Source organism: Chaetura pelagica, unplaced genomic scaffold (genome assembly GCF_000747805.2).
Source record: "Chaetura pelagica isolate M959 unplaced genomic scaffold, ChaPel_1.0 scaffold405, whole genome shotgun sequence".
NCBI lineage: Eukaryota > Metazoa > Chordata > Aves > Apodiformes > Apodidae > Chaetura > Chaetura pelagica.
In genome coordinates, this window is record NW_009953489.1 from 21,502 (window position 1) to 37,283 (window position 15,782).

At 36.1% G+C, this 15,782-nt stretch overlaps 1 protein-coding gene across 1 annotated transcript in view; it reads right to left on the reverse strand.

Moving 5' to 3' along the window:
* The window catches only part of GARNL3 (GTPase activating Rap/RanGAP domain-like 3), a 44,472-nt gene that overhangs the window by 12,187 nt on the left and 16,503 nt on the right, over positions 1–15,782 (reverse strand). Inside the window, exons 8-18 of the mRNA XM_009998919.1 lie at positions 14,903–14,966; positions 14,624–14,650; positions 14,158–14,233; positions 13,476–13,574; positions 12,819–12,922; positions 11,658–11,766; positions 9,358–9,403; positions 5,206–5,312; positions 4,239–4,354; positions 3,350–3,454; positions 492–566 (exon numbers count right to left, since the gene is read on the reverse strand). Coding sequence (XP_009997221.1) covers positions 492–566; positions 3,350–3,454; positions 4,239–4,354; positions 5,206–5,312; positions 9,358–9,403; positions 11,658–11,766; positions 12,819–12,922; positions 13,476–13,574; positions 14,158–14,233; positions 14,624–14,650; positions 14,903–14,966 — 928 coding nt within the window. The remainder of the gene's footprint in view (positions 1–491; positions 567–3,349; positions 3,455–4,238; positions 4,355–5,205; positions 5,313–9,357; positions 9,404–11,657; positions 11,767–12,818; positions 12,923–13,475; positions 13,575–14,157; positions 14,234–14,623; positions 14,651–14,902; positions 14,967–15,782) is intronic.

Below are 15,782 nucleotides of genomic sequence, written 5' to 3' on the forward strand. Positions count from 1 at the left end.
TACCTCCCACAGGCTGCCTTTTCTCCCCAGTTTAAGTATTACCTGAAGTCTCTGAAATTCTAGAAGTGCTCCTGAAGCTTCTATATATAATATGCATGCAGAAGAGTGTGGTTTGCATCTTTCACTCCCTAATGCCCTTGAACACAATCTGGTACTACAGGAAATAAAACCACAACTGAATTTTGTTTCAAGCTTGATGCAAGAGTTAAAATAAAAGATGACTATGTATGGAAAATGGCATTTTTATAAAATATTCTCAAATATAAAAATACCCACATCTGCTTTTACTTGAGAAATGTTTCTGCCCCCAAGCTTGCCCTTTAATAATTTGATATTGGCTGCAGAATCACTTTGACACTATACATTTCATCTTTAGTGCTACAGTATCTAATTAAAAAGTAAATGAACAGTATGCAGAACTGATAGGCAGTGCCATACCCAACAGCATTAATTTTTTTCATAGTTCTCCTCAGACAGGTAGGTTCACTCACCTCCTTTTTACCAAAACTTGTAGTTGCCACATTAGCTGCGGCATCCCCTTTCACAGTGGTTTTCAATTTCAATGCCTAATAAAAACAGATGTTTTATTTAAATTGAGTTTTTGTCAGCAATAACCAAAGACTACAAAGAAAGGACAACTTAGGACTACAAAACAACTCCAGTTTGAAATTCCTATAATATTTTAAGAAATTAGGAAAGAAGCAGGCCTCTGTATATCCTGAACAAAGTCTCCATGAATCATTAGGGGGCTCCTGAAGATCATCTCAGCCAAAACATAGGCTAGTGCAATTTTGGGGGGTTTTGTTTAACGGAAACTCAAAATCAGAAAAGCCTCCACCTCAAGGCGTAGAAGCTAGTAATCTACACAATTCATTCCATAAGCTATCTGCATAGAGGGTCCTTTGACCAATGATACAAGCTGGCCTTTCACTTGCAAAACTTTGTAACAAACCACCAAATCAAACGATATATATACTTTGCCACAGGTGCCAAGGACACACAGTCAACAGTCTGACAAATTCTTCAACTAGAAGTAACTATAAGTGAGCTGATTCTGAAAGAACTCTGGAGAAATACTATATGAGTATAGTTTCAGTGAGATACACAGTAAGTCTTGTTTAAAGTATTCTATATACCAACACTGCTAACCCTGGAGTACTGTGTTTAACTCTGGAGCCTCCAACATAAGAAGGACATGAAGCTCCTGGAGAAAGTCCAGGGAAGGGCCACGAAGATGATCCGAGGGCTGAGGCATCGCTCCTATGAGAATGGGCTAAGTTGGGGCTGTTCAGCCTGGAGAAGAGAAGGCTCCAGGGAGACTGTAGAGCACCTTCCAGTGCCTGAAGGGGCTCCAGGAAATCTGGGGAGGGACTTTTTACATGGGGAGAGAGTGGGAAGACAAAGGGGAATGGATCAAAACTGGAAGAGGGCAGATTTAGGTCAGACATTAGGAGGAAATCCTTTAGTGTGAGGGTGGTGAGACACTGGATCAGGCTGCCCAGAGAGGCTGCGGAAGGCCCATCCCTGGAAGTGTTCAAGGCCAGGTTGGATGGGGCTTGGAGCAACCTGGTCTAATGGGAGGTGTTGCTGTCCATGTAGGGGGGTTGGAACTAGATAATTTTTAAGGCCCCTTCCAACTCAAACCATTCTGTGATTATGATTATGATAAAGTGGTAACACATGGAATTGCCACAGTATTCTTCATTGCAAAGTTACCTAAACCGATTTTACTGCCCTGAAGTTTGCCCACCATCATGCATGGTCTCTGTGAAATGGCAGCAATCAGCTGCACGCACCATTTGCACATCTGCATTAAATACGCCTATCACCTTACAGACAAGCATTAAATACTTCATTGCACTAACATTTTTATTTCACCAGTCAGTAGGGATCACCTTGATAATATATAAATAATAAATAAATATTGCTGAAGCAGCCATCATTGAGTTTTGTTTACCATCAAAAAAATTAAGGGACAGGCGCATTCATAGAGTTTGGCAAGAACAATTAAGAGCTACTTGGAAGGCATGTTGAAATGTGTTCAAGCCTAAAACATCTTACTGAGAAGTTATTTTAGGGAAGAGAAAGATGTGTGAAAAGAACCTCTGAGAAAAACACAAACATACAGGTCTCGATGAATTTTTAACCCAGGTATTAGGTTTCCCCTCAGTGAAGACCATGCTGGGGATGGAAATCTTGTTTAAGAAATGAGTTTCAACTAGATGTGTTACATGAGTAATTTATCAGCGTTTAACTTAGGAGGGTGGAGGGGATCACACCTATAAGGCTTCTATACTTTCAATAACCATGTTTTTCTGCAACTTCTGCAAAATAATTTGTAAACTTGGGGAATAAATCATTGGTTACTTCCGTATGAGTAATACAGACATACTTTTTTTTTTTTTTTACTAGCTGTTTCAAGGTCTTTGGGGAAAGGGTGGGTAAAGCATAGTCGAGCAGACTTTGCAGCCCTGCCAATTCAGGCTTTAATAGCCCTGAGATTTTTGCACCGCTCTTAACCACCTAACTCCATTCTCTACCTTTAACCAGACCTGGATCTTCTCAGACTCTTCTACACCTTAGCTTACTAACATCATCATGGTGATGGGTTTTCTTTAGGGTTTTTCTTTTTTTATTTTTTATTGGTTTCCTGCTCTGTTAACTCCTGCTGGGTTAAATTAGCTCAGAAAAGAAGCATTCTTAAGATAACCAGCAGAATCCTGTCACCAGACCAAGATGAAGAAGAGACAAGTGGAAAGGCACAGGAAAAACTGATGAGCATAGACACTTTATTTTCTTCTGCTGCAATCAACTTTCAGACCAAACCAGACTGTCTAAATCATCAGGAGGCTCTACTCCTCACTGAATCAAACTGAATCAAATAAGCCCATAGGAAATTGAAGTCAGCACCTGGTAATGTTCAAAGACATATGGCAACCTCTGATTTAGCAGAAAGACTGTTGAAACTTATTCCTGGCTAAAGTAGGGTAAAAATTCCTAATTTCCTAAGAAATTCAATCTTAATAAAACAAATAGAGAAAGTCTATGAAAAGCTATGTTTCTCCAAAGCACAGAAAAAGACAGATCACTCTTTGGCTTGGAAGCAGAAAGATCTGCTGCATGAAGTAGGGAAAAGTCTTTTAGGTTTGATCCTAAGGTGTGATTTCTTCTAACCTCTATTCATATTTTTCCTTAACATAGTTTAAACTAATACAATACTACAAAGCTATTTCTGATCACGGTGAACTGCATTAAGTCCTGACATAACCCTGCAAGCTAATAAAATTCTAACAAAAGGGGTGATGCAGTCTTTGTAAGCACAGGTGCATACCTCTTAAATTGACCCTACCTGACCAAGTCGGACAAACTCTGCTTGCCGAGCTTCCTCTTTTTTCCGTGTTGATTTTGGGGACTCTGGTAACACATCACTGAAGGACCTTCTGTTGAGCATGTTCTAAAACAGAAAATGTTTCTTTTTTAAACTGAACAAAAGTTTTCAGAATCTTTTAATCTAGGTTAACTTACTGTGGTATTATTTAAATTTTCTGTCTTTTTTTTTGATATATTCCTGTCCTATCAATCCAACTGTATGATTTCTCAGAGAACAGAAATAGCAACTCTTTCAAATCTTGAGTGCTTCACTTTCCAACTTGTCATAGTTTAGCACTATCATGCTCTAATCAATCAGAACAAAGACTGCAGACATTAATATATCAAAAAGTTTAAGCAGATCTATTTAGCTAAAAGAAATAAACAGTAGGGAAAAAACAGCAGCTCACCAATTTTAGAACTATTTCTTTTTTGTTAGTTAAGCATAACCCTAAGAATAAGTCTTCATCATCTAAAATGAAGAGCTCATTGCTACTCGCAGGTAAAAATTATCCAAATGTACACATTGTTAACTTAGTAAGTGCAGGTTTTATGGTGATGAGATTAATACCTGTATTTGCAGAGCCTAAATTTCCTATTTCCTTGCTGCAGGTAAGCTTATACATAGCATGATATTGTTACATTTCTCTTCATTCCTGGTTTAAATAAATGCATGAAGAGTCCTACTCTGAAAAGATTGTCTCTCCATGTTTATATAACTGTAAAACAAGTTACATGACATTGGTATTTAGCCTAGTGCATACAATTCCATGCTCAATACAGTCTTGTAAAGCAACAGAACATTAAATGTGCTAGTGAGAAAAGGAAAGCCCAAGTAAGGCATGCAGAAGCTGCCAACTTACATTCACCTTGTGTAGATCAGGCATCAGGTCTTGGTATAAAGAACGGATCAGCATGTCTAGAGTGCGCTGACGTTTCTGAGAAAACGTTGGGGTTTCCAAGGTGGCTTTTTCCCCATTTATTACTAAAATATTACAGAATGGAAGACACATTACTTAAATGAACTTTGACAGGTTCCACTGACTCTAGTTTGCCTCTGAACAAAAATACCTGTTTTCCCCTTAGTAATTTAGAGTTCCTCCTTTTTGCATGTTTTTTAGGGAATAATGATCCCTAAAGCTTAAATGAGAAAAATTAGTAATAGGAGATTTCTACAAGGCATACTAACAACCTCCCACTTAATAAAAAAATTAAAGAAAAAATGCTTATCAATTTACTGATTAAATTTGCAAAATGAGTTATTAGTCAAGTTCCTATCAGATAAGAATCTAATTGTCATCATAATGATCAGTTCTCACAGATTCCTTTCTTGCTGATTTAGAAGATCAATGAAAATCGGAACTGAATCATTACACAATTAAAAAGTTCTTAAGAGTGCTGAAAGGCACCTATACAGCATGCATTCAGAAAAGCTTACAGGTTTCAGAAAAGCATCTTCAGGTTTTCTGAGCTGCTAACCTAACACCTTCTATTACTAAATACTTAACAGCATTATCAATTTTTTCAGGTCTCAAAGTCCCTTAAGAAAATGCAAAGCTAAACATGGCTGCACATTCTGCAAATGTAAAAGACAGTTTGTATCTAGTAGCCTGAGAAGAAGCATAATCACATGGAAATTCAGTTTTTTTGTTAATCTGAGTGGAACTGTCATCCTGCCTATGCTACAGATTTGAACAAGAATTCTATATAGAACAGAAGCATACACAAGAAAATGTGTTTACATTTTAAGCATCAATAATTTCAATTTATTAAAGCACTTATTTTAAAGTGTTTCTAGGAAAAAAACAACAACAACAACACAAAAAACTTACTTACATTTCACTAACACAAAATCCCTGAATTCCTGGTGATTTGTAAATACGGGTGGTGATGGAAGGGGAGGCCCAAAGAGAGGAACACTTTCTTCTGAAAATATTTTCAGCCTATTCAAAGAACAAATCTTTGTCTACATTGAAAGTCATATTCTGTAAAAGATTAGTTATTTGCCTACAAAATATTTTCTCCTAAGAGATTTGCACCTTACCAATACATTCACTATATGCATTAAATAGCTTGATTCTTTCTGAATAACAATGGCTTACTAGAGCTGAATTTGTACCTCGGAAACAGCAATTTCATTTTCACTGAGAAAGAAAGGGGTAGAATTACTTCCATGACAGCTGGACCTGCCAAGTTCTTTTGATCCATAAGGAATCTGGCATAGCAAGAATGAATGGCAGGTACAAAAACTGTGTATACAACATGCTCAGCAAGCTGCAACGTCTTTAAGGTAAATAATCATTCCTTGGTACTTCAAGTTACAGTCTGCACAATTTTCTCCACTGTAAGATAGCAGTCAAAGATCTTCCAAGTGGCATGAGCAGCTGACATGAGTCGCAGCAAATTAAGTGGTAAAATTATAGATTCAACTCATCTTTACTGTTATACAAACCAGTCAGAATTTGCTTGCTAAAAAAACCAGCAGTGATTGACCATTACGGAGTTATATGGATTGATATGGATTCATCCAGTCTAGTTTCATGAAAGCTTAGAAACTGTCCATCCAATCTGAAATGCACTATCACATTTTCATGGTTATTGGTTATGCTAATACTGGCTTCACAGATTTTACTGGCTTCACAGACACAATTTCAGAGATGCCCAATGGCTATCTTTTCCCATTCAGGAAAAAAGATAGTAATTTATCACTACGTATCACTACGTAGAGTGTGAAATGTTTCTTGGCTAAAGCAGAATGAGTTAAGACGGGGAAAACCACAAAACTGATCAAAACACTGGACTTCTTGAGTCACACCAAATAGAAAGTCATTCTAAGTAGAAATTCAGTTTCAGGCCTCACAGTGGCATCACATATGAAAAAGCCCAGAGTATCTCCTATTTCTTTGACTGAAATTTTTGCCACTTGGAAGACCATCTTCACAAAAAAATAACAAATGGAACAAGAGTCTCATGTGGGTCTAAGGTGAAGAGACAGAACTAAATTAAATTAGGCCTAGCTGAAATATAAAATAATGTATTAAGCCTGCCACATACTGCATGGTACACATTAATGGAAGATGTGTTAAGACTGGCAAAATTAAGCAACTAGGGAATAAGAGCAACTGATGTAGTAAAGAAAGTCAATTATTCAGCATAAGAGAGACAAATTTATCTTATTTACCATGGCTAGCTCATCTACCAACTATTAGCTTACAATTAGGACAACATTCACTTCTTAAAGGCTAATGAGGGATGTATGCCAGGATTTCTGCTCCAATACAAGAAGAAAATAAGTAACTGAACTTTAATTGAACATTGTATTAACAAACATGTTTTGTGCCTCTCACAAACTTGAGAATTTTGAAAAGCAGAATCTATGGGGACACTCAATTGGAAACAACCAACCCACCCAAGAAGGTGCTCGCAAAATAGTAAGAGCAAAATAAAGCTGCTCCTTTTTTTAACTGCACTACTGACATTTTCTAAAAGAAACTTCAGTTATAAACAGGAAGAGGGGGCAAAAAACCCACATATGCAAACTGATGTATCATGCTGTTGGATTGTTGTCTGGAGACAGACTTAATGGCATGCTGGAGAAAGACAGCAATATATATTTCTCTAATTTTATTGAATCCAGATAAAAGTGTCTTAGCTATTTTGAAAGTTATTTCTAAATAAAAATACTTTTGAGATGTACTTGTCCCTATACATATCCTCCCTGTGGATATACATGCACCTTAAGCACCCAAGTTTGTAGACTTTCAACTCCTTACCTATTTAGCATATACCTGCTTTGTCTCATACTCCCCTTCAAGAACATGGATGGTATGAACCTTTTCCTCCAGCATGCCCCAAAATAAAGACTTCCAAATATTAAAGAAGCCAAAGATAAACATAAGACAGGAGCTTCCTAGAAGAAATTTAGTTAAGATTGATCCATTTTCTTCTCATATTCACATTCTTGTGGATTTCCACATTTGCACTGCAGATTACTTCCAGTAACATTCATAAATGACCAGATGGAGCTGCAGTTGCACAAAAAGCACCAAACTCTTGAAGCAAATGATCAAATTTTGCAGTTAGGCAAGAAGGCTTAGTCAATCCTCTATCTTGAGATACAAAAAGATCCAGTAACTTATATTGCAGCAAGAAGAGCAGATTCTTAGATTACTATGAATATTGCTCAGTCTATGAAGTTTAAAAAAACTTCCAAAGCAAGCCAGAATTTACAGATGTTGGAATGGCAGGCACCACATGATTGGATGCAAGCAGCAGCCTCTGCAGGCATGGATCAAGGCTGGCATCAGGAGTCTGTATTATGCATTGAGGGTGAGGCTAAAAGAATGCCTTCTACACTTGGTCTGTATTTTTTAACTGACAAAGGTATACTGGTTGTTCAAAAAAAGGATGAGTGTCAGGTGATCAGTTCCAAGGATAATGCTGGCCTCTTTCAGATTTACAGAATTGTCAAGGAAGAAGGAGGAAAAACTACTCTACTGAAGGACCCAGTTTTCCTGGAAGCTATTTCCAAGTTCTGCTTTTTTCTTTCCATTACAAGCTAACTACTAGTTCACATCAAAGGATCACAGACCAGTGCTGTCAACCCTGGGCTTCATCTTGCAAATGTTGGGCTGAATGATTTGCAAACTGTTTAAAATTTTGCTAAATATTAAGTAATGTCATGCAGGCTCACACAGCTGTTAGAAATCTGCATTCAAAGCCTAACTTTCCCCCTTCCATCTTGCAAAGTTTTTAGCCTTGAGGGTTGTAGACATACACACATATACAGATTCCAGTTTGAGGCATGATTTTAGGTTAATGCCCTGAAATTTCCTTTTTAGTGCTGGATAAAGCAAGCATTTAGGCTTGCTAATGTAAATTTTTTAGCCATGACTGAATTAAGCACCTGAGCTAGCAGTGATTTCAAACCTAACCAATACTCAGGAGATGCATATCCAAAGAGAACAAAATTCTCCCTCCTAAGATGCATATCCAAAGAGAACAAAATTCTCCCATTTCATTTTGAACTAGTCTAAGCAGTAAACGACAGAGCATACTTTCAGTAGAAGTGGGATCACTACAGACATTGCTAGTTCTTTTTAAAGCAGAAATAACAGTGCTAAGTCTATGTCCTTTACTGAGGACTGCAGCATGCACTGTTAGCTAAAGGGTGGGTCTCCTACTTCTCTAAACTGCTTATGAGGTTCAAGCCCAAGGTGAATCTCTCCCATGGGCTGGAACAATGACATCCCACTGCTTCTCTGCTTTTTCAAGACTGACAGATATGCCAGGCATCTCACCATTAATCTCAAAATGACATTTGGGATTAACTATTTGGTTAAAGCCACTTTGTTCATTGAAGCCTAAGCACGAGGCTCCAAAAATCCTTACTTTCCAGATTCTGGTGAGACCTATCAGGTTCAGAGTGGGACAGCATATGCCTCCAAATGTAAGAGTTCCAAGGCTAAGTGAAACACAGATGAATAACACAATTTACCAGCAAAATTTCACTAGGCTTTAAGTATGTGATGTCCATCTGTCCAAGCACTCTAGTAAAAGCCCTAAAACTGAGCTTCTTTACTTAGCTACAACTGAATCCCAACCTATAAAGATCTGCAGTCCATGATTGTCACATCACATCTCAATAACTTTCATCATACATGTAATTAACCATGTCATTGATCTCACAGGTCCAAATGTTCCTGGCATATCTTCCATCATTCTGTTACATTTAATCTAAAAAGTAGTTTTGTTTTGCTCCCTTAGCTTATGCCTGCTCCAGAAATTCATTTTTCTGATGGTCAGACCCATGTAACTTATTCAAAGCCAGTTTATAGCCATTTGCATCCAGGACCATATTGCTTTTTAATTTTGCAAATTTATTTGACTTCTTGACATGTAGACAGGTGGACAATACAAAACCTTTTCCCATTATATCTAAATCATCGGAAAGTAAGTGTGAAGTTCTTTGTTACAATCAGCACCTACCTGTAACTGTCATTCTGCTTATTATATCTCACTAAGGCAAAAATATCTGCCATGTAGTTAAGGAAGTTAATCCAGTAGTAATGAAGCTCACATATATTTTAATACACTTTTTTTTTCATACAGCAGATCACAGATTTAATTAAGGTAAAATCTATTAAAGTAAATATATAAAATATTCTAGACTATGCACATTTTACCATTTTTAAAGGCCCCATACAAAATTCTTTGTTCCATCATTTTAAAAATTGAGCTAGTACCTCGTGTACTGACTTCTTGCCACTATGTAAGTGTAAAACGTGCCATATCATTCTGTGGTTTGTGTGTATTTCATAGACTTGTAATTAAACATTCTTCCAATTGATAAAAAAATGGTATTACCAGTCTTGATTCATAACTTCAGGCAAATCTAGCCAAAAAGTCAAAGAAATCTTTATGGTTGCTTTGCAAGATACTTCTACAGAATCAGTTAAAGGCTTCTTGCTTTTACAGATTTCCTTAACACTATCTCTAAGTTTTCAGTCCTTATAAACGGTGTCAAAGAAAGTGTAAGTCTGAATAACTGCATTGGCTGTATGGGCTTGTTCCAGGTAGAACAAAGAGACCTTTGTCAACAGCTATGATAATTACTATCGGAGACTGCACAATAAAAGAAGACTTCAAATGGCATTAAATTATTTCAACCTAAGCATCCAGTGCTATTTAAGATGCTTGTGAGAGTATATTGCCTTGTCTTCAGCTGCTGTTCCAAAAGAGGCACAGATCTCCTGTAGGCCCAGAGTCATATCTGCCAGACCTGTACAGACGTTTCAAGTATGCTGGGACACCTAAATTGGTGCTGGATGCTTCTACTTGGGTAACTCAGTCCTAACCCACAGACGACACATGGCAAACCCTTACAGCAGCTACCACTGCTGTATAGGATTACACGGTGGGATATCTGTATGTTAATTTTTCCCATTGCAAAAGTAACAAAAAAGGGGTACTACAGTCTTTAAGAAAGTAAGTACTAAGCTCTAGTACAGATTCAATGAGCTTTGAGATTCACCACATGCGACACAGATCAGTGTCAGGCCCCAGTTTTCTTGCAGACACCTTTATCCTTGACTACTGTTCAAATGAAAATACCAGGATGGCAATATGACTCCATTGACCAGCTGTGGATTACTTAAAATTACCTAAATGATAACACATTCTTATGGATTTAAGGCACATCTGCCCTTCCGACTCATTATGACACCACACACAGCTGAACCTCAAAAAATTTGTCAAAAATTGAAAAGACTGGGGTCTTTCAATTACATCATAACAAGTGCTCATAACAGCAATAAGGGAAGAATTATTCCTTTTTTACTAATGCAGACACTGACACAGAGGTACATTGACTTAGTAAACATTACTTATTAGCATTATTTAGGTTCCTCCGATATCTAAAGATTTATTTTTAAATTGTGGAATTCTTCTTGTTCTAGTCACTTCTTCCATTTAGAGTAAGAGAGGTTAATACAAACAGCTTTCATCTAAAAAGTAAGGCCAGCCATGGATGAAACTAGCAAGAAAGTTCTAACTACAGTCATTCAGCCTGAGAACTAGGTTTAGAAGTTGTCAGCTTTGTGATAATTTTTTAAAACTCAGCAACAGAGCACAGACAGAAATAAGAGTTTTCTTGTTTCCACACATTTTTCTTCATTCCATTCCACCTAGCCTAGACGTGCCAGACTAGGAGTCACTAGTGTGACCCCATGATAATCCCAAGCGATTGGCAGCTGTTTTTTGGAATCACATTATCTTCACAATGTTTTCAACCAAAAGTTTGAAAAACACAGGTTGCCAAAATATGGAGAATATATAGTATATATTCTGAGAGAGATGAGAAAAATGTATCTGAAATACATAAATACCTATAATAAATACTATCTAAACATTAAAAGGCAATATTCAGTAGCTAATGCTAAATTAATTCACACCACTAATAGAAATATTGTTTCAAATTTATGTTTTATGAAAACATACGAAATTTATTTTGTGAGAAAAATAAATGCCTTCAATACAAATATCACTTAAAAATCAAATTCTTGCCTTGACCTTAACTTCTAAGCAGTTCAAAATAAAAAAAGTTATATGAGGCAGACTTCGAGACTCCTAGGCGAGCAGTTGAAGGTAAAGAATGCAAGAACGCCACTGCCTTTCTATACTAGCTTTCACTTCCATAAACAGCATGTAGAAACGACTTAGGGTAGAATTAAAAATAATATTGATCTTAAAGAAAAACAAAACACTAGAGAATATAAGGGAAAAGATACGTGTAAAATGAGAGCGAATCATAGATGGCTTGAATGCCGGAGAAGACTCTTCACCTTCCTGAAAGACAATAGTGACGATGTCATTTCCAATATGTCGCTTCCTTTCTACCTGGAGAAAAAAAAAGGCAAAAAAAAAAGGCAGACACAATTACTTAAAAGATATAAAAAAATACCTTAACAATTCTGTGACAGAATGGTAAAACAATATTCCCAAACTGCAAACAGAAAACTTATGGTCAATATGTTTAAAGTCAATAAGCAAGTAAAATAGCGGCTATTGCATATTTTTATGGTAATAAAGCACTAGTTTCCATAATTAATATTCACAACGTGAGTATGAAGCACCTAGCATTCAAAAAAAGCAAATCTGCCACTTGAAATTACAGGGGAAAAAAACGATGGTGAGTTATTCTTTAAAAACAGTAAATGTTCTGATTGGTTTCTGGTTTCTGCTGTGATCTCTCCATCAATCCAAGGCAAAAGCTTGAGAAAACTGACATGGAAATTAAAAAAGGGCAATACAATTATATAATTTAACTATATTATTATACTAATAATTATTGTTCAAATAAGAAATTAGCAAAACAACTAATTTACAAGTAATCATTATGGTTGTGTGATGTATAGGTAAATGCATATGCTTATGAAGTATTTTTTCATCATATAATCCACAGAAAGGTTCAACTAATGGATGACAGCACACTTGAACAAATACCCAAGAACCCACCTAGTCAATCTGTGAGACAGAAACATCAGCACTTTAGAACAAATGCACAAAGCTTGCCAGTAATACAACTGCATGGGGAATTGCCTTCAAGCTACACAAATTCCTGAGTATAAGCTGTGTGTTACAGATACAAATATTCTGATAATTTACACATAAGTTTCAAACCTTCCTAAATTGGTTGAGGCAACAGTTGGACCAGTGAAGCTCTACAACTCATCTGAGTAAGAGAATCACTTCTCAGTCAATCAATTTTTACTTTCTTTACAAGTATCTTCTGTAACATAATGGAGATTATATGATGCGTTACCTTCTAACAAACATAACAAAATTCTCAGCGTGAGGTACAATGTTGAGGAAAAAATAAAGCAAAAATAAAGCAAACTTACATTTCTAAAATATTAATGTGAAAAAAAAAAAAAAAGAGAAGGATGTACCTGCTGCTTGTTCTCTCTAGAATATGGTAGCATGGTTGAAACATGGAACATAATTTCATGCCCTTGGAAAACTGTATAGATGGAACAGGTTCCTGTTGTATCATCTGCAACAGAAAATAACTTTCTCATCAGCAGTAAGTCCGTTAAGTTTCTTAAGGAAAAAAAGATAATTCAGGTCCTTCTATCAAGCCTTCTTTAGCTATCCTTTTTTCTGATCCATTTTAGAAAATGTTCACACTGCATGTTTTACATGAGTCCAAACCAAGTTTGCAAGCTAATCTGCACATTTATTAACTTAAATCCTATTACATCCTTCACCTAGCCTCCTGAAATCACAAATGATTCCTTAAGCCATGATGCCCTACTCTCATGAAGCAGATAACATGTCGGGTTATTTTTCACTCCATTCCAATGCAGAATGAAACCATTCATCTTGAAAATACAGGTTACATAAATACTTTTCTTCAACTGTATTCCCTATCAGTGATTTAAACTAACCTGACTTTTTCCTGGTGAAGCAGAGCATTAAGCATGCACATGAGGAAGTCTGTTTTGGGACTGTATTATTTGTATAATATATAAAATACATGCGTGCATTAAGCAAAAACATTTATATTGCAAGGGCCCCTCCTGCCCCCTTTTACTTTTCCTCCTTACTTTTAATGTCCAGTCCTCCTCTGTAACCTGTCCAGCCTTTCAAAATAATTGTGTCGCCCAAGAGATGCAAAAATCTCAGAAAGCTTTCACTTCCGGTTTCTACATATGGAAGGGGATAGAAGAGCACTTGTAGTAACAGGACATCTATAAAAAGTAGTAAAAACACAGAAAGAGGTCCTGCTCCCAAGACACAAGGACCAAAGTTTCAGCTGAATTACTTTCGCCTCATGTCTTCCAAGGCTTCTACCTTTACAGAAACAGAATTGCAGTCTTGCAGAACAGGCATCAGTATGTTACATTAAACAGTGACCTCTTTGCTAACTCCAAGACACTATCCTAGTGCATAGAAGGATTGATTGGGCTGCAAAAATGTAAAAGAACTATAAACACTGATTCTTCACTGGTAACATGAGTCACCTCCTTCAACTGTATCCTTTTTCTAAATCTTAGCTTGTACAGTTTCTTTCGAGAAAAGAACTTTCAGTATCTTCTAAGATGTAACAGTAGGTTTCCTACAGCAACCTTTTATAGAAATAGAAGATTCTGCACTACACTTTTTCACCCAATACAACATGAAAACCTAACAACTACTGTTCACAGAACCATCACCTTCTTTCTGGCTTCCATGTGTAGGCACTCTTATATTCGGATGAATAAAAGAAGAAAAAGGTGAAAAACTCACCATTGCTGAACATTTCATCATCTGTAAGCTGCCCATCCTTAGCATACAGGACTCCAAATTTAAAATTCACCGATCCCTGAGAAATAAAACCAAATATTACATGATAAAGTAACAAAAATACCTGTATTCTCAACAGACTTTCATAAGTGTACCTTTGTATACATCCCATACATGGGGTTATACATTTCATAACAACTCCATTATATGCACAAGTAGCAGATACCTAATAATTTACCTTTGATTATAGATCATGAATTTTATTACATACTAATTTTGTGATTAATATGATATATTAAGTTGGTGCTTAAATTTTTTTCTTATACATTGCAAAGAAATACTACATTTTTTTACTGCAATAAGTAACTAATTTCTAAGTTGTCATAATGATGTCAGTGCAAGTATTTCAAATACAAAACTGTATTTGTTGAACAGGTCTGTGAGCTAGGAGTTGTAAGGTTACATTTACCTCTTGCTCTTCAAGAACCAATAAATCCTGTAAACAAAACAATACATTCAGTACACTAGTATTAACACAAATAAAACTGTAACATCCTTATATATTTAAGTTTTGTTTGAAATGTCCAGTTTAACTGATAAACACACTTTGCTTTGTATTATCATGTAACACTACTCATTGTTAGTATCCTGTTATCAACGGAAACAAACTAGTAGCATTTACACTTAATGACTTTTATTTCCAGAAATTAATAAAGAAAAACAAGCAAAAAATGAAATCGCCTCCTACCTTTTGTATCTCAGGATGAAAAATTTCCCTTGGACTCTTCTCAAATTTGTCAAGATTCATAGCACTGAATGCAAATGAAATATGGCTTTATAGAAGAGCAAGTATACATTTCAACTTTAAACCACTAACTGGTTGCAAGTTAACATTGGTTACAAAAGATATTGCTCAGAGTCTCTCTTAAATAGAAGATTGGAATATTTTTTGGAATATCCATTTCCTTCCCACCATACTAGCCTCCAAAAATTCTTTTGGATTTTAAAACCATAAATTATTAAGACCCTGCATAGAGATCAGGTTTAAATTTACTGTATTTACTTAAAAAGCATAGAGCTTTATTCCATCACCTTTCACTTTGGCTTTATACACAATCATTGTGAGCATTTTAGGAGGACTCAATAACCTATTCCATATTATAAGCTTTTCTCCTCTCTCTTCAAAAGTAAGTCAAGGAAAGAAAAATTAAAAATGAGCAGTTCAGCATTAAATTAACACACCACATAGCCACAAAAAACCCCAGAAGTACTTAAGTAAGAAATATTATCAAGTGCCTCAATAAACAGAAATACCTAATTTATAGCATTTATTCCTAATTCACATCTGTGTTTACTATTATTTTTTTCCCCAGCATTAATTTATACAACCACACAGCATGTCATGGAGTAGCGAATGCAGTTTGGGCACAGCAAACCTGCCTAAGCTTAGAGAGGTCCAATCTGATGCACTTTTCCATCACTACTTATGCTCAAATCAGGACAACAACACAGACGGGATTTAGTTTAGTTCCTTCTGAAAGGAATTACAACGTTCTAGTTAATTTAGAAAAAAAAAAAGTTTATTAATGTAACCGACATTACTTGGGACAGTCTGTACCTACATTCCT